Source organism: Varanus komodoensis, unplaced genomic scaffold (genome assembly GCF_004798865.1).
Source record: "Varanus komodoensis strain SLA01 unplaced genomic scaffold, ASM479886v1 scaffold6_4, whole genome shotgun sequence".
Lineage (NCBI taxonomy): Eukaryota > Metazoa > Chordata > Lepidosauria > Squamata > Varanidae > Varanus > Varanus komodoensis.
This window is the reverse complement of record NW_025336347.1, coordinates 8,914,492-8,934,169: the sequence shown is the minus strand read 5'-3', so window position 1 is coordinate 8,934,169 and position 19,678 is coordinate 8,914,492. Positions and strand designations below refer to the sequence as shown.

The 19,678-nt window shown below is 38.1% G+C and overlaps 1 protein-coding gene across 17 annotated transcripts in view; it reads right to left on the bottom strand.

Annotated features, from left to right (window-relative positions):
* FOXP1 (forkhead box P1) overlaps nt 1–19,678 on the bottom strand; it is a 664,276-nt gene that overhangs the window by 58,495 nt on the left and 586,103 nt on the right. For all 17 annotated transcript variants that reach the window (XM_044451999.1, XM_044452001.1, XM_044451998.1 and 14 more), the window contains one exon: nt 10,616–10,720. In XM_044451999.1, the coding sequence (XP_044307934.1) occupies nt 10,616–10,720 (105 nt within the window). The remainder of the gene's footprint in view (nt 1–10,615; nt 10,721–19,678) is intronic.

Below are 19,678 nucleotides of genomic sequence, written 5' to 3'. Positions count from 1 at the left end.
TCCAATGGAGAGGGAAAATATGGCAGCATTTAAAGGCAAATTTGGTTAGAGAGTCCAGGCACATTTCAAACCAACAGCCTTGCCTGTCAGCCTTTCAGGATTCCTGCACTGCTTACATATCTCAAAAGAGTCTTCAGTAAAGAGCCTGAATTTAAGCTTCTGTGTCAGGGCACAGCACAGCTCTCCTTTATCACCATATGATGATACATATCTAGAATTCTCTAAAAAAAATAAAGTCAAAGTTAAAAAGCAGCAAATCAAATGCTTCTCTTTGGACTGGAACTGTCCATTCTGATGGGGAGGCAGCTCACATAAACACAGGTTGCCCATAACAACAACAACACAACAAGGAGAACAAACAACAAATCCCTGTGAATTTCCACAACTGGCCTGCCCGTTGCTGTTATTTTTTTCTTTTTTAAAAATCCTACTGGATGTATATTTGTTTTGCATGGGATTTTCTAGATGGCTAATACCCACCCAAACAATTAGAGCTAAGAGGATGAAAGGAAACACTTATTTAAAATTTGAACTATGAGTTATATTTTTGTAAAGGGATAAACAGGAAACTAAGCCTCAAATTAAAAGCCAGCCAATTCATTTTCCAAACAATAATGGACATGTCTATATTTCTTTCAGCTTACTAAAGGTCACTGGACTTTCACTATAACATTTTTAGCTTTCTTTGAAAAGTACAAAAACTGAAAATGACAAATAATCACATACTCATACCATGATAATGATACTTTTCTCAAGAAGTCAATGCTTTTTATGCGACCTGTTGCTAATACTAGTACCTCTGAATGATCTCATCTTTCATTTTGGCTAAATTCCAACATACAATTTCATTAACCCAGGTACTGTAGGTGATAAAACTCATTTTCCCCTAAAGAGACAGCTAAAAAGTACCAGTTATACATTTATGAAGTACCAGCAATCAAAATTATGGATTTTCTAAAAGGTTTTTAACTACTTTTATTGAAAGGAAAATCGCTGTCTCAGACTTTTGTGACACTATTGCTAATAATAAATTTTACCATTTAGACATAGCAATAATGTGGGAGATGGTGTCAATAAAAAGTATGAAACAAAGATGATCCTTGTCTCTTAAGTAATGCTTTCTGATTAGATACCGGAAATTAACATTGGGAAATATAAACTAAGCACAGCTTAAACTCTCATCCGTAATTATGAAAGAAAACAGGTTTAGTTCCAAGTGTATACAGAATGAAGCAAATGTCTTCAGTGAACAGAGACTCTCATTTCATAGCTACTAGTTCATTTAGAAAACTAAATGATTAAACTAAAATAATAAATTATTTTATTTCCTTCTAAGCAATGCAGAGTAAGGATATCTGCAATAGTATCTTTGGGTCACTTCACTGAAAAGCTTTCTTTCTAATATACATCACTAGAGGGCAGTGTGGTATTTAGGCCACTCTGACCTTTTTAAGTGATGTAACTACTGGAAAGGTCTTGAACTTCCGTACAATGTCAGTAAGGTTAATAAGGATGCTGTAAAACCTGTGGCATTCAAATCTGAACTCCAACTTACACATTTGACAACCTTGGGAATAAAACAAACTATTTCCTTCATCTGTTCAGAGTTAAGGTATATTCTCACTGAACAGATTCCCTACACTTTGGTGATCCTGTCAGCATTTATAGTGGATTAATAGCATGAAACACCTTTAGCCAGCCATCTATTTTATTAATGTTCAAAGAAGTGCACTGGCAAGAGCCATGTGTTTAAATGTTCAAACTATATATATATCTTCAATAGGCTTTCCTCCCCTATATCTTCTTCCTCTAATGTCAGACCAATTTTACCGTAAGTCCCTGTTGTGTTAACTCAATAGGTAATTTCAGCTCTAAAACTTTCTGACATGCAAATAATAGCAATTAATGCATTTGAAACAATTTATGATTTCCGGCCGTCCTTCAACATGTATTAGCATATACCTGTGCTCTTTAATGTGTACTTTTTCCTCCCCAAAACCACAAGCATAGTTACTGGAATTTCATGTGGAAGTGCTTAAGGGGTTGAAAGTTAACACCTTTGTGAGCTGAGCAGTCTCCTAGTTGCTGTTAAACAAAAGCCTCTTTTAGAAACTTTCCTGAAATGTTTTCTTAACATGTTCCAAGTAGTTTTAGGCAAGCAACTAAAGTAAACAAGATGTTACCATGATAAAAACACTTGTGAAAACATTGCAGAGTGTGCCGAATAAGTTTCTTTCACACAAGCCTTCCTTAGTTTTATTAAAAGTCAAATTCACATGAAGTAGATTACCAGCAAGCCTCAATTTACAATTGGCAAAAAGCTCAATTTTAAAACATATTCCAATTAAAGGTGTTACTGCTCCAAGCACTGCAAAATCACAGACACACACACTAATACTGTGCAGCCTACAGGTTTCTGCTGCAAAAATTATTCACTCTTGTGAGATGCTAACTACATACACACACACACGTACATAAATGATATTGAATAAATGCAATGAAACTACCCCCACTGTACTTTCATGGCACCATTTTTGGTAGCATCTGTCAGTTCAGATTTGAAACTATGTCCAAACACTGCCTGCCGTTATCATGCAAAGAAAGCAAAGCTTGTCTTTGGATGTAGGCATACCAACAGTCTGCAGGGGGAACAAAAGTTTCCTGTCTTCCAAAGGAAGGTGCCTTCTTTTGTTATACTCTACTATCTAAAGTGGACTCTGGGGGATGGTGGAGGACAGGAAGGTCTGGAGGAATATTGTCCATGGGGTTGTGATGGGTCGGACACGACTTCTCGACTAACAACAATATCTATCTTCCTTCATCTGAAAGCAAATTTCAGCAACACAACATTTAGTCCTTTTTGTCAATGATAATGTACATATATTTATTCTCTGCATTTGGTGGGTGGGGAATGCTATCAGCTGCAGTGATGCATCTGCAAACAGACACACTTGCTAAATCTCCTAATGGGATTCTGTATGACCTCTAAGGTGTAGCTTAGTAGTTGAGTGCATACTTCGCACAGGTTCAGTCTCCCACAACTCCAGGAATGTTGGAAAAACTACTGGAAACCTTGGAGAATCAATCAATCGACAATATTGAACTATATTGTTGTTTCTGTTCTGTCATTAACTGAAGCACTACTGATAATTTTCAACCATTAATAAAATGCAGTTTAAATTACAAATAGTAATCACATGACTTTTAACTACATAAATTTAAAAACTGGAGATAAACAGCTTAAATAACTAAGACAAATTAAGAATAGCGGACATAAATTCCTTCCCCTGACTGACACACACACACACCCCTACCTCTGCCATTAAAGCTTTTAAGTGCCTTGGTGTAGAGGGCAGATTTACCCTGGTGCTGAAAGGATAGCAGAGTTAGTGCCAGATGGGACTCAATGAGGTGACTGTTCCATAATTGGGGGTCATCACAGAGAAGGACCTCCTTGCTGCAACAAGCTGAGTCTCTCTTGGAGGTGGTACCTTCCTTAAGGAAGGTATCAAATACTGAGTAAAATGTTCAGGCTAAATTTGGTCGGAAAAGCCATGGGCTGCATTCAGCAAAACCATGCTATGTAAAGCAGTCCCAGCTAGACCCTGAAAGAGGGCCATACAAGAGGAAAACAAAGTGATCTACGCAAAGGTTCTTTTATCTCTTTCCTACCCCAATAGAGCCATGTCTCAAAACACTCTGTTGGGAAATTCTAGCACTATACTGTACTTGCAGCCCCAACAGATTTTCTGAAATCGAAAATCACACTGGCATATGGCTTGTGCTACCCATGGTTACTACACAACCATACTCGAGCTTACATGATCTATTCTGGGCGTCTTGCTTCTTCCTTCAGCTTTTATGACTAATATTGCATGTTATTCGTCACAGGATTCTGCTTCAAAGGAGTCATCCTCTTATCTCTTTTGCATAGTTCTTCTGTATATTCTTCCCAACTTGTCTTTATTTCTTCTTGGTCAGATAGTGTGTCCCTGTTTGTCTTTTAGCCTTCTTAAACTAGATTTGAATTTCCGTTTGATTTTTGTGGCTCTCTGTAAGAGGTATCTCATTTGCTCTCTTCTCTCTCTCTATATTAGCTCTTGTAATATTTCTTTTTGTCTCTACATGAAGGTCACTGAAAAGTCACATTCAGGCTTCTGACCCTATTTCTGTCACCTTTGCTTCCTGCCTGGCCTTCACAACTGTGTTTCCTCTGTCATTCATCTAAGTGGTTTTTCTTTCATTTTGCTATAGGAATTCTCTTTTGGTAGTTTCCCTTATAATGTCTAGTTTAATAGAATCATTGAATAGTAGTGTTGGAAGGGGCCAAGAAGGCCATTGGGCCCAACTCCCTGCTATTGCAGGACACCAATTCACACCATACCACTCAGTCCACAGTTCTTCCGGTTTACAGTCAATTATGCTGAGTAATGTAAACTTGTTCTTTATGTGGATTTTAAAGTCTTCAGGGGCGTTAGGCACTGTTTTCTTAGTGGTCTTTTTCAGCTTGACTCCAATTTTTAATATTAATGGCTGATGGTCACTACTGCAATCTATTCCTGGTCTTGTTTTGGTAGTTAGAATACAACTTCACCTTCTGTTTCCAATTATGTAGTCCATTTGATTTTAGTATTGACCATCTGGTGATGTCCATGTATATGGATGTCTGAGAGGTTGCTTGAAATATGTATTTGCAATGAATGGATCACTGCCCTTGTTACAATCTTCTTGGCGCCAGGCAAAAACAGTTTTATCTTGTAGGCATTTTAATAATTTGATTTTATCTTGATAATTTTAGTAACGTTGTTTAATCTATACAGTTTTAAATTATTACCCCTCAGCTTTGTGTTGTTGTGTGTGTTGTTTTGTTTTACCATCTATTGTTTTGATTGATTTTTATTGCTATAACATGTTTTTGTCTTGCTGTAATCTGTTTGGAGGGCCTATGGGCCTATGGGCCAACATAGCAGAATATAAGTTTAATAATAAATAATTTGTAAAAGTGCAAAAGTGTAGACATAATGCTATACCATGGTTTGGCTATTGCAAACTACAGCTTAGTACTACATTTGAATTCTGAACTTTAACCTATCCTCCAATCAAGGTATGGAAAGTAAAGATGGTTCTAAAGCTTGAAGATACCGGAAAATATTTGAGGGTATTCAGTCTGTTCTGGATGGGTTTGCTCTACTCTGAAGGAACAGGTTCGTAACTCTGGGGTTCTTCTGGAATCATCATTGCCACTTGGTTCAGATGACCTCAGTGGCATGAAGAACCTTCTATCAGTTTCAGTTGGCGATCTTGCTATCCCCGTTTGGATCAAAATAAGCTGGCCTCAATATGCACTTGTCCAAGTTAAATTACTGCAATGTGCTCTTTATGGAACAGCCTGAAGTACAAAAGCAGCTGCTTGTGCAGAGTGCAACAGCCAGAACGATAGCAAGAAACAGGAGAGCTGAACATAAAACACCAATTCTGGCCCTCTCGGACCATATGCTTCCGTGTCCAGGTCAAGGTGTTGTCTTTGAGCTATAAAGACCTATAAAACCTTAAGATTGCAATACCTGATGGAGTACCACTCCCAAGATGAACCCATCCATATGCTAAGCTCTTTAATTTATTTGATTTGTATGCCCCACTCCATAGCTATGACGCTTTCAGAGTAGGTCACAATGCGTTAAATGGCAATAATTACAATAATACAATTAACAATACATTTAACAGCACACATAGTAACAGTAAAGAAATAAAATCAATAGATAAAAATAGAGAAAAGAGAAGATAAGAAAGGAGACATAAAAATGAAATGCTCAATGAATTAAACCAGTTAAAATATCCTTAAATAAAATAGAATAAAAGTATACATAGATAAGATACAAATTAGCTGATGCCTATGGGAGGTATGTGCCTCCTGGAGAAAAACTGGAAGATGTTAAAAAAGGAGAGGGACTTTCCTGATGGTAACATCCCCAACTACGGAATGCTGTCCCCAATGAGGGCCACTTCTCATCTTCTTGGTGCCCAGTTTAACAGAGTCCTCTATTCCCAAGCATTTGATAGGGTCTTAGTTTGAGTTGCCTTATATATTCACTGTACATTTACACTGTAATTGTTTTAGCTGTTTCAAATTGTTTGCAATTTTTATGTTAAAATTTTAACAAACTTTTATATCATGTTTTATTATGTTGTGTTTTTAGGTTGGTATTTTTATGATCTGCCATTGGCCATGATGCAGCAGAGAAAGGAAATGATGAATGAATGAAATAACTAAGTAACTTCCCATATCCCAAAATATGGAGATTAATTTTGGTATGAATTTACTCTCAAAGCCTCCCAGAGGGCACTCCAAGGTGAAGGAATGTTCTCTTTGGGTCCCTGAAAAAATGGAAAATGATTCTTACTATAAATTTATGTACTCAGAGCCTCATAGAGAACATTTCTTCACCTTGGAATGACCTTCATGAAGATCTGGAGACTAGGGGTAAACAACATGTTGCCTTCCAGGTGTTTTGGACTATACCTCCCTTAAGCTGCAATCAACATGGACAGTGGAGAGGCATTATGGCAACTGGTAGCTGGAGGCCAGAGGTCTACCTCTGTCTCACAAAAGATGTTCTAAAAGACAAGCCTTGGAAGGAGATGCATAAAAAGCTACAGTGTATAGATCAAAAAGGTGTATTGCCAGCACAAATTTTAACTCAAAAAAGTTTTCAATGCTATGTCTGAGAATAGCACCTATCTTTAAAGGAAGAAAGGAAGCCAAGTGGCTCCTCTACAAGGAACACCCATCTTCCCATATTATATAACATAAAATATGTTTGTGAGACAGGGCATGCAAAGTCTCCCTATTTTATTTCTATAGCAAAGAATGAGACCATTTTATCACACTAGTAAAAATTGCCTTTTTTGTTTTTATGTTACCTGAGTATTCTAAGGCAATGGAGGTGCATTGGTTTAATTAGTTTTAGCATAATCGCCTGCTGACAGCAGTTAGCACTAACGGATGCTACAATTTCATGATCACCAATGATGGTCTAAGGATGGGAATGAACAATCCAGCAAACCCCTGTGTAAAGGCGTGACTTAAACAATTTCTTTTCTTCAAAAAGAAAAATGGAAATAAATATGCATCCGCTAATTTATCCTGTTAACAGCAGACAACTGGTGTTGTTATTTGTACAGTATTTACAATCAAAGACCCTATAGGGTCTCTTACCTTGGGAATAACCACTACAGAACTGTGTCAATACCTCTGATTTACTACATTTAGGGGGTTTTTTTGGAAAGTGTAATATGCAAGGTACGTAATTTTGAATTTCACATTCCCTCACCCCACCCCACTATCTGAATGATGGCATACCCAATTTGTATCAGCATTCTTGTAATTTTATTCAAAGGTCCTTTCAATAGCAAATCAAATCTAACATGTACAACTGCTACATTAAAAGGGGGGGATGTTAAAGAAACTGTGCCAAAGTATTAGAGATAGTTGAGAGCATTATAAGAGTAAGAATACTATTAAGAGAGTTCTGTGTCCAAAGTCTGCCAATGAGACAAGTGCAAATATAATAGGTTAAAGTAGCTACCAGATGGTAGGCAGAAAGTCGAAAGACAACATGCCATCAATTGTTGATAAGCTGTACAAGAGGAAGCATGGAACAGCAATTCTGCATTATCCCTTCTCTCTGTGGCAATACCCAAGGACTAGTTTCTACAGAAAATACTCAGGCTTAGTATTTCAGGAAATACTCAGGCCTCCTTTGTAAGCACAGAAACCAGTAACATAATATTCAGTAAGAGTGGTATGTGACTTCAGCAAATATGGAAAGTCAGTCCCAAACCTGTTAAGCCAGACACTTGAATTGGAACAGTTCTGCACATGTATCCCTTGAAAAACTGTAGAGGGCTCAGAAATTCTTGCATACTGAGCACTAAACCAGGAAGCTATGGGAACTGGCAATGCACAAGTCATATTGAGCAGGAGACTTGTAAAATATGGGTGCCTAAAAAGATACTTCTGAGTCATGGGCTTAAAAAAATGCTTCTGAATTGTGTCTGTTAATCAATTTCATAATAGCTAACAAAACATGTCAGGGGCATTCATACACTGTCCAATAAAGAAATCATCTCTCTGCGTTCTTGATTCTCCAAGGAGCTTCAGGGCCAGAAGCAAGTAAAATGTTCCACTGTGCATATTAATTCAGCGCAACTGATACATACATCAGACTGATCCCCATGTAGAACATGTGTGATGGGGATCACATACTCACTGCCCTACCTTGAATATGGAATGAGATCATATACATGTTTACCACATCCAAATATCCATGTTTACCATATCCATGTCAGGGCATTTATATAAACCAAGTCAATATGCATACAAGAGGGATGGAATGGTTCAACCCTGCTCTCCCATCATGCATAAATTCATGCACACCTTTTGAGGCAAACAACTATGAAACTAGTTACAGCAGCTTTGCTACATGAGTCTAAAAGATGTATACTTAATAGAAACATAGAAACAGAGCGAGTCAGAAGGGGGCCTCCTGGGCCATCTAGTCTGACCTCCGGCACCAGCCGGCTCCGCTCACGACAGGTCCACCATGTGCACGTCCAGCCTATCCGTACCGATGGGGCCTCAACAACCTCTCGTGGAAGCCCATTCCACATCCTTGGGGTCCTAACTGACAGGAAATGCTTCCTGGAATCCAAATGGAACCTTGGCTCCCTGAGCTTTGCCCTGTTGGAGCGCATCCTGCCTTCCTCTGCAGGGGAGAACAGGTCTCTACCCATCTCCATGTGACATCCCCTCACATAACTGTATGTCGCCAACATATCCCCTCTGAGTCTCCTCCAGGTTGAAGAGACCCAGTTCCCTCAGTCTCGCCTCATACCCCATCCCCTGCAAACCTTGTGGCCCTGCGCTGCACTGACTCCAACCTGGCTATATCCTTTCTGTAATGAGGGGCCCAAAACTGAGCACGATACTCCAGTTGTGGGCGCACCAGAGTCATATAGAGTGGTAGTAATACCTCTCTTGATCTAGAAGCCACCATTCTGGCTATGCAACCAAGGGTGGTGTTTGCCCTCTTGACCACCGCATCACACTGCAGACTCACGTTTAGCCTGCAGTCAACCAGTACCCCAAGGTCCCTTTCACAAGTGGTGCTCTCCAGCCACTTGTCACCTAACCTGTACTTATGACAGCTATTCCTATGCCCCAAGTGCAAGACCTTGCACTTATCCACATTGAACGCCATCCTGTTGTCTCCTGCCCACTTCCATAGTCTGTCTAGATCCTTTTGGATCTGGAGTACCTGCTCCTCAGTTGTGGCCACTGCTTCAGTTTTAGTGTCATCTGCGAATCTGATCAGCAGACTGTTCACCCCTTCTTCCATGTCGTTAATGAAAAGATTAAACAGGATTGGCCCCAGGACAGAGCCCTGGGGGACCCTGCTTGTCACTGGCTGCCATCCTGATGATTTCCCACTAATGGTTACCTTCTGCTTTCGGTCAGTCAACCATGCCCTAATCCACTGGACAGAGCTTTGGTGTATCCCAAAACTCCTCAGTTTCTCCACCAGAATATCATGGGGCACGTTGTCAAAGGCCTTGATGAAATCCAGGTAAACCATATCCACTGCATCCCCTCCATCTAGCCATCTCGAAACCTTGTCATAGAATTCCACAAGGTTTGTCTGGCAGGACCTGTTTTTGCAGAAGCTGTGTTGTGTGGCTGTTAGCCTCCCTTCCCTATCTAGCATCACTAGATCTCTCTCTATTATGAGCCTTTCCATTGTTTTTCCTACAATGGACGTAAGGCTAACAGGTCTATAATTCCCCATGTCCCTTCTACTACCCTTTTTGAAAATTGGGACCACTGATGCTACCCTCCAGTCCTCTGGAACGTCACCTGTTCTCCACGAGGCCTCAAAAATGGAGGCCAGCGGGTGTTAATATTTCATGGTAAATACAAAAACAGTATCTGCTTATATGTTACAACCCCTGTCTATATGGTTCCAACACACACAGTAAGGCAATTTTCACACAGTGAGTGAAACTACTTTTGTTGGCTTTGTGAAGCAGTCTGCACCAAAGTAAAAGAGCTCAATTAATATAATGAGAATTTAATTTTAATAGTGTTGACTGTTAATTTGTTACATATTTAATACAAATTAATTTTACATGAATATTGCTGCTCTATATTCAAGAAAAACAGGGAAACATAACTCAATCACTTAAATAAAAATGTTACATTAGGACTTTGTTGCTGAAGCTTGTATGTGATATGTAAGAGTTAGGAAAAACATATGTAACAAAATGTATACATGAAGGTTGGTAGGCATGATGGAGGGCAGAGCGCTGTCATGAAAATCCAAACACTACTCCATGTGATTCCTGTATGGAGAAGAGCTAAATTCAGTAGCTGTTGACTTCAGACTTTTGTGGATGAGTTCTTTTAACAGCCATCCTTAAATGCCCTTCTATACCAATACCAATACGGCTCTTACTATGGACACTCTTGAAGTGAGGCTACAGACAGCAGGTATCTCAGCTTATCCTAAAGCAGAATTATGCTTAATGAAATATATGAAATGTGAAAAAATATTCTTACTTTAGAAAAGACTGGAAATCTTCGCATACCGCTTCACAGCCTGGCCATTTGCATACTCCATGCCCATAAAGTGGATGGTTATGAGAGTGCTCTTCATGGGATAAACTGAAAGAATGGGGGAGGGAAAAAGTAGGAAAGCATTATAATGCAATGCTTTGAATGAATTTACCTTGCTGTAGCATTGAAAGCAAAACATACAGGTATAATACATAAATAAAATTAAATATCCAAGAATGAACAAGTTTATTTTCTTTAATGAAGCCCTGGTTTGAGTTTTATAACAGAACAGTCACAAGCCTTGCAGTTTGTAGCAAGCAGGTTATGTGTCTGATTGATTAATTAGAAGTTTGTAAAGAACTGAAACAAACATAGGAAATGAATGTTGGAAGCATTTAACAGTGTAGCTTGATGTTCTACCCAATAGAAAAATGTTTTGAACAATACATTTTTGCACCATGCACAGTACTTGCAATCTGTATCTTAAATAATTCCTAGAATTTATGACTCAAACTGCTATGTAAGAAAACAGAAAACAAAACATGTATCTCACTGTTATTGCATATTTAACACTATAGTGACAGACTAGCATTTTTTCCTTGCCCTGATGCCTTCTTTGTAGCCTTTTTCATACTTATTAGAAAAAGGTAAATGTTTCCCAACCATAAAATGAATTATGACAAGGAACTTAACAAAAAGATGCTATTTCAATTGGTTAGAAGGCAAAATTAACCTTTACGCTTTGTAACTTTCATAAATCCCCAAATATAGTTTATAACAAAAATGCTGTGCATGCGCACATGTGAGCATGTGGGGAGGAGAGATCCTTCTGAACACAAAGGGGTTAATCTTCTAGCAGGATTTGAATCAATAGGTAATGATTTGCCTGCACTGATCCAAGTCATGAGTTGCTTTGATCTAGGCCACGTGGTGCTTAGGGAAAAAATATCTGTTGCCTTAACTGATGAACCATGTTCTGAAATATCTTTACTCAACTTCTGCATAAAAATTTCTTAAAGAAATTATTTTTCTGACAGTTTCCATAACCTTAAATGATTTTTCTTAACATGACATACCCAAGTTATCTTGAATACTGTACATTTTTGCCCACATTCACATTTTTTCCTCAGAAAGATTTTATTTGGCATTAATAAGAATCCTTTGCAATTTAAAGCTTTAAACAAAAGGATGTAAAATAGACATGCAGGAGACTGGGAAAAAAAAACTGGAAATCCTTTTTTTTCTGTCATATTGGCAAATATGAATGTGCTGAATGCATTGCAACTTATTACAGACATCACATTATTAGTTCCAGAACAGAATTGGCAATTTGGTAATTTTTACCGGGTTAAATTCTTCTGGAAGTCTGTATACTGGCACATAACAATACAATATTTTGCATTTCTTATTGAAATGCAAACAGAAATATGGAAGTGAAATTTAGTTGAAATTAAAATTGAAGTGAAATTAAAAACTTTCACAGGGAAAGTATGCCAAGTTACTAGAAATAGGCAGAAAGATGTAACACAATCTTTTCAAATGCAGAGGTTAACCACAATGTATAAAATAAATGCAATTGCATTGTTGTGCAAGTACCATTCTTTCTCAGGGAGAGTGGTCTTTATATGCTAAAACAGACATTTATTTTTTGATACTGAAAATGAACCCATTTCAGGAAAGCTGGTATTTGAAGTGGCATACTGGCTATGTTCTTCCACATTTACAATCCAACAATAAGCCTTCCCGGAACGATCACAGAAAGTGTTGCTGTAATTATTTCTATGGAGCACAAGATGAAGAATAGAATGCATTAAAGAAAAAGGATGCGTAGTTGTTGGGTAATATGTAGGTTTATGGTAAACTTGAAATGTTTTAGGGCAAATACGTGAGGGAGGACCCAGAGATTGAGTGTAGTATTTGAGGAGACTGCAGCTGGTTGAGGCACTCCAACTGTGTTTATGACATTGAGACTTTTACTAAAAACATCTTAGGAAAATATCTTAAAATGTAATAAAGAGAATAAACCTGAAATTGCATTTTTAAAAAGTTCCAGTTCCAAATATACTTGAGATATTTTGGGACACTTAAACTTTATACAGTGGTAAATGCTCATTATCCAGGTGGCAATTCGGGGGGGGGGGGTGTCTCTCTGGTGCACCTCCAATCTATAGAATCCTCTCCCCACTGCACTCTGCCTGGCACCAGCCTTGTCATCTTTTTGGCATGTGGTTAAGCCATTATGCTGAGGCTTTTAAAAATACATTCGGCTATCCAAAGGCTTGAGGGAATTGCCCTTTTCGGGTGTTTTTTGTTTTGTTCACATGGCCTTGTCATACTGTATGCTTTAGCTATTTTAAAATTTTAACATTTCTTTGATAAGATGTTATGGTGTTTTTATTGTAAGTTATTGCCTTGTTTTGATGGACTGTTTTAAACCACCCAGAGAACGTCAGCTATGGGGTGATATAGAAATGAAACAGTAATAATAGTAAGAGTTGTGCTGCAGCACTATTTTGTTTGTGCCTACTGGGCTGCAATAGTTAGTGGAGTGCCCTACCCAAAGGGCACACATAGCTCGGCATATGTTTGAGCCACCAGTCTAATTTTACAATCCCTCAAATGTGTAAGAGTTTATTCACAGAAAGTGTGGTTTAGCAGTTAGAGTTTTGGACTGGAACCCAGAAGACCTGGCTTCTAGTCCCTGCTAAGCCATGAAGTCCACTGGGTGACTTTGGGCCAGCCACATATGTTCAGCCTAACCTACCTCACAGGGCTGTTGCTGTGCGGAGAAAATGGAGTGGAAGAAAACCTTGTAAGCTGCCTTGGCTTCCTTGCAAGAGAAAGAAAGGTGGGGTATAAAGGCAAGGTATTATTATTATTATTATTATTATTATATTAATATTAACAATAATAGGGCAGAATTGTTGCCCAAAACCCCTAGCAGAGCAGAAAATATGTTTGTTTTGACATGCGTGTGGGTTTACATATGTGTATATGTGTGCATGCATATATGTGCATATGCAGAAATTTGGCTTCTGTGCAGAAATCAAATAAATAAAATGAATTACACATAGAACAATCACATTTGTATTGTTTTGGCTACCTCTGACTTGGCAGACATGGCATGAAATAGGATATTGGGAATAAGGTAGTAAGAAAGATAATAAAAAGTAGCTGTAAGTTGCATGTGATGAGTTTCTTGAAGTGGTACCATACTATCTCAAAGAAAATTAAAAATAAAACTAACCCGCACTACAGAAGAGGCTATCTGAAACAAAATAAAAGAGGGTCATTGAGTCAACCTTCTCTGTATTTTCCAGGAACAGATATAAATAACAGCACAAGAACCGATCAACAAGCTGCACTGCCTGCTTCTTTCTCTCTCTCTCTCCATAATGACATAGTCTTAATATCAAAATGCCCATCAGCTCAAGTCACGCATGAGGACGCTTTGTCATGTGTATTCCCATTGAGTGAATAGGAGAGTCTTTCAAAAAATTGTTTTTGTACTGTTAGTGGTTGACTCTATTAGGGAAATAAAGCACCAGCTTAAAAATTAGAGGAAAAGAGAGAGAATAGAGCTTACAATACCACCACAATTTACTTACTCAGCTTTAAACTAAAGGCAGAGATCCATTTTAGGACAAGTTTCACTAGGGGGCATTTACAACTGATGTCATATCACACCTAGCTGTTCTTAAATTTGAACAGTTTAAGACTGTTTTGTTTTCTTATTAGCAACTGATTTTGCAGACTGAACTGGTGAAAAACCAGGCACTGAATGTTAAGAGTCCATTAGGGTCAATGAAAAAAATAGCTCTTGTCAGTGTTTTTTGTTTCCATGTCTGGAAAATTTATCAAGATTTGTCTGCAACAAAGCACAGAAACTGCAAAAATAAAAGGACAACGTGTCCACATGTTCTATAAGGGTACCAACTTGTACATACTGCAACATGGCTGGTGCAATCCACAGATCGCTTAGTCTTTTTTGATACCCTTAATGAAGACTAATAGTGTTAGCCAATTTTATGAAAACATCTCCAGAGAACTGTGTGTGTGTGTGTGTGTGTGTGTGTGTGTGTGTGTGTGTGTGTGTGTGGAATTTTACACAGCTGTGATCATGCTGCAAATCACAGACCCTGTTTTTTTGGTTTGGCATGGAATTTTGGTAGGTTTTTGCAAAATGTATAAATCTTCTATTACATTTACATTTGCATATTTTTAAGATAGCATAATTTACACATCCTAAATAAAACAAGAATAACAAAATTTCACTCCATGTATAAATATATATATAAAGAGAATAAGTTGATACAATATATTTAGATAGTTTGTACAACTGAAAAGCTTCGCCCTTAAGAAAAAATGTGTTTGGTATATGACCACTGCTTAGCTGACTCATAATGAAAATCCAAGTTAAAAACAAAGGCACTGTTAATACTCCCATGTATTTCTATGAATAGGGGGAAGGAGTGAATGAAAAAGGGAGACAAGAGGTCCTACAAATGATTATCAGAACTCCTGAGGTAAAAATTAAGAGTGCTGGTAATCATTAGATGCAGAATGACATTCTTTTCACAAATCATAAATGAGAACCTGCTACAATATACTTTGCATCACCTTATACCAAAAACATGTAAACAAAGAAACATCATAGAAACTGTTCTATATATAGGGAACTAGTATGTTTTGATCTTTTAGAACTGATTTATGCTTTACACTATGTATATACATAGATTACTGATATTTGCTGTATGTCTCTTGGCAGCACCAAAAATAAGAAGGAGGAACCTGTGTTTCAACATAAGGGAACTTGTGATGAATATGTTTCAGGGTGCTGCATTTGGTATGTGAACATGAGTAGCCTCTTCACACTTCTATGGGCTTCTAAAGAATTACCATTAACAAACATGATGGTTGCATAAAATGTGAAATTATCCACCCTCTCTTTCTAAAAAAAAATCTGCTTGCTTCTATTAAAACAAATTGGAGACTTCCACCACCCAAGTAAGGTCTATTATTAGATAGGTATACAGGAAGTAAAATACCCACACAAAATTGAGAATTTTAAAAGGCTCTAGAGTAGGCAAAATATTACAGCTATAGAGAAACTCTAATACAGAGAGAACTGAACATGAGGATACAGTACAGATTGTTCAATGCAAACAAATGGATAGGAGAAACAAGGAAAGAGATGCAAAGAAAAGCCAGCCACCTAGCCTCCTGTCCTGCATAAACCGAGAGTGATGGTATGTCCTATACAGAGATAAAATTTGCAAGTGGCATGTTTGATGTGGCAGAAACATCTGTTTGTTCATGTAACTAATGGTCTAGAAATTGCTGTGTGACGTGAGAAGTGAATTCTTTGCCACTCTGGACTCAAGTTCTTTTGAAGATTTAGAGGTTAGCACTATTCCTGTGTATATGGATGAGTGTAAGGTTAAACAAAAGTCAGGGAAAATCCTTGAGTATGTGAGCAAAATTATTCCAGTTATTCTACCTGGTCAGCAGGCAAGACCATGTTTTTTTCCATCTGAAACTTTTGCACAAAGTCCCAAGGCCAGACTTACGGAGAATACAGAATAACAGGTCACTGAAAGAATGACTATACAAGTAGTCACACAATGACTGAGAACACATCCTATGTGTTTCTACACTAAAACTGTGTTAGAAGTGCACTTCCCTGAAGTGACTCAAAGAGATGGTATTGTTAGGTACCATACCATCTATACTGAATGTCAATGACTTACAGAGTATGTGCTCATATATAAAGTATACAAAGACAGACCTTCCACTCTTCAACAGATAGTATAGATTAAAACAACAACCCTGAACACTTTCTTAATAGAGTTGTCTCAAAATATTAGCATAAAGGCCAAAATTATATTTCTAGAAAAACACAATTTTACCACCACATTCAGTTTTTATTATTGTTTACACTAACATAGCATGTAACTATAACATCCCAAATGAGATTGCATCGGTACAATCTGAAATAAATACAAAATTATCTTTAGAGTTTTATAACATTCCTCCTCCTACAAAGGTACCCAAAGCTTTCTTACACACTGCCATTGTTTGCATTACACAATAGCCCACTGCAAGTTACTCAACCTTTGGTGATGCTGTGGTACATGTAGCTGCCATTTTATATATTCAATCCCTGTCTGGGGATTATCATATCATGCGAACTCGGTGATCATGAGTTCAACAAACCTTGTATAACCCAGTTTTTTAGGGTTACATGAGGGTTGTTTAACCCTTGTTCACAGATCTGCATATCACAAGAAGTCCTAAGACAGAGGTTGTATATGCAAAATGGTGCCTGTGGACCCAACATCCCATTGTAGCCTAAACAAGCCATGACAAGCCATTGTGTGTCATTTTAACCTGGTCACTGAAGAAGAACGTTACTGTGAACACTTGCAAAAATAGTTTATCAATATTCCAAGGCAGCATAAGTTTCCTTGTCTTCAAGAACACTTTACCAGACCGAATAATGAGAAGATATTATCAATAATATTTTATGAACTGAACAATCCTAAATTGGAGCATGCTAAACCTACCAGCCTTCTAGAAACCATCAGGTTAGCAGTAAGTGTTCACACAGAACCTGTGCCAGTGCCTGAATTGCTGGTTCTGCACGGGTACAAAAAAATCAGTGGAAACAGCAACATGGTTACTACCGGAACACATGTTTTACTTCCACAATTCTTTCTGCTGTCCTCTCTACAGAATGGTTTTCATAGCAGATGGTTGCTCGTTAGAAGTGTTCCTAATCCTCGCTTGCCAGCAGATACAGGATAATGTTGAAGGACAGTTTTTCAGAAGATAGTGTAGGGAACACCACCACCACTGGACATTACAAAAGCTTAATGCTCACAGCACAAGACCAAAATTCATTTCACATCTATTACAACATCTCTGCAGGAGAATTGTGCCCATGAAGTACACAGGAGGACATAATTTGGGAAAGAACTAAGAAAGCAATAAGGGGTTACAAGGTCTCCCGAGAATTCCCGAGAGGCCAAAAAATGAAAAGGGGACAATGGATATGGGAATCTGTGTGATAAAACTGAACAGGAACTTCCAGGCTCATTTCAAGGAACCTAGGCTGACCATTCAGAAACACGCTGACATTTAGTGGAGTATTTCACTGCAGTTTTGATTAGAACCACTATATATTCTAGATACATTTCCTTGGTGTTTACCACATCTCTCACAAACAGTACCACAATGGGGCACAGCTGTCTGATCCATGTTTGTGATCACCCCCTTCAATGACCAGTAAGAAAATTCATCAAATTTTCAAGGCTGTGTGCTAAGTTTCAATACTATTAGTTTGACTATGCAGCTTTCATTACTGTGCTGTTTGAAACAGTTTAAAGACAGCAAGCTTGAACAATCTGCCAATAAGGAAAAGAAACCATATCTCATATGCCTATCATTCATTCTTTATTGAAATGCATTCTTGTCCATTATCCCTATCTCATTTTGTTTCCTCTTTCTGGTTCTAAAATCATGTTTAATTAGAAAATTTGATATCTGTATAACATATATGTGTACAGTACTTGCCATTGGTTTAATGCGATTTAACAGTAATTCTCAGCTTTGTTCTTAAAAGGCTGAGCCCATTGTTGCCATGCTCTAATTTGGTGGACAGCATTACTTCTAGAATTTGAAAGAAGGGCCATGAATAAACTTGTGGGATGGCCACTACATTGTACATACTGGATATCATTTCCAAAACCCTGTGTTAAGATAAACTACCAGTTACTTCAGTGAGACAAAGATCTCACTGACATTAGCAGAACTCACCAGACAGTATCAGTGTTCTGTGGCAGCAGAAGCTATGAGCATACGTTAAGAGATGTGCAGTACAGAGGTGGATGAAGGTCAAAATGCCAAACAAGAGAACAGCATAAACTTTCATGGCAATTGGATTATGTGCTTAAGATTAAGCAGTAACAAAGGCTAAATATCTCAAATACAAGCATAAGAACGTAAGAAAAACCATGTTGGATGGAAGTAGTGGCCCATCCGGTGCAGAATTCTGTCCACAACAGCTGCCCACAGAGTCTCTCAAGCAGGATGGGTAGAAAGGTTCCATCTGTCCAAGTTCCTCGGCAACCATGGATAGCCTTCTCCATTAATTAATCCATTCCTCTTTAAAACCGTCCAAATGAATGACCATCACTACTTCCTGTGGCAGCGAATTCCATAGCTTAACTATGCACTTTGTGAAGAACTTCCTTTTATCTGTCCGGAATCTCTCACCAATCAGCTTCATGAGTTCTTGTATCATGTGAGAGGAAGAAAATGTCTCCCTCTCCACTTTCTCCTCTTCGTGCATAATTTTAAACACCTCCATCATCTGCCCCCTAACTCACCCTGTTTCTAAACTAAACAGTCCCAATTGTTGTAACTGGTTTTTTGTTTTTTTGGTAGGAGAGTTGCTCCAAACCGTTATTCATTTCATTTGCCTTTCTTTACTTTTTTTCAACATAATATCCTTTCAGATATGGTAATCAGACCTGTACACAATAGTCTAAGTATGGACACACCAAAGATTTTATAAAGTTTTACTTTCAATCCCCTTCCTAATTATTCCTAACATGGAACATGTCTTTTTCACAGCAGATGTGCATTTTGTCAAAAGTGAGTTGTCCACTTCCTCCCTAAGATTCTTTTCTTGCTCAGTCACTGCTAGCTCAGATCCCACCAGGCTATTTTTTGAGGATCTTTTGCCCCAACACGTAACATGTAAGAGTTTCACATACCCACGCTGCCAGCAACTGGCATAGGCAGGCATATCACCTTTAATAATGAAGATAGCACATAGCTAACAAGGCTAGTACCCATTAATAGCATTCTCCACTGTGACTCCTGAACAAACAAGCACAACAGAGTAATAACCATCACCGCTAACACCAGCTAGTTAACTTCTGGCCCACTGATTTCAATGGGACTTAAACACAGCAGAGTATCTTTGGAACGAGGGCTTTAATTGTGCAACGACTCTAATTGTAATGCTATACATTTCTGGGACAAGAAATTTGAATGATA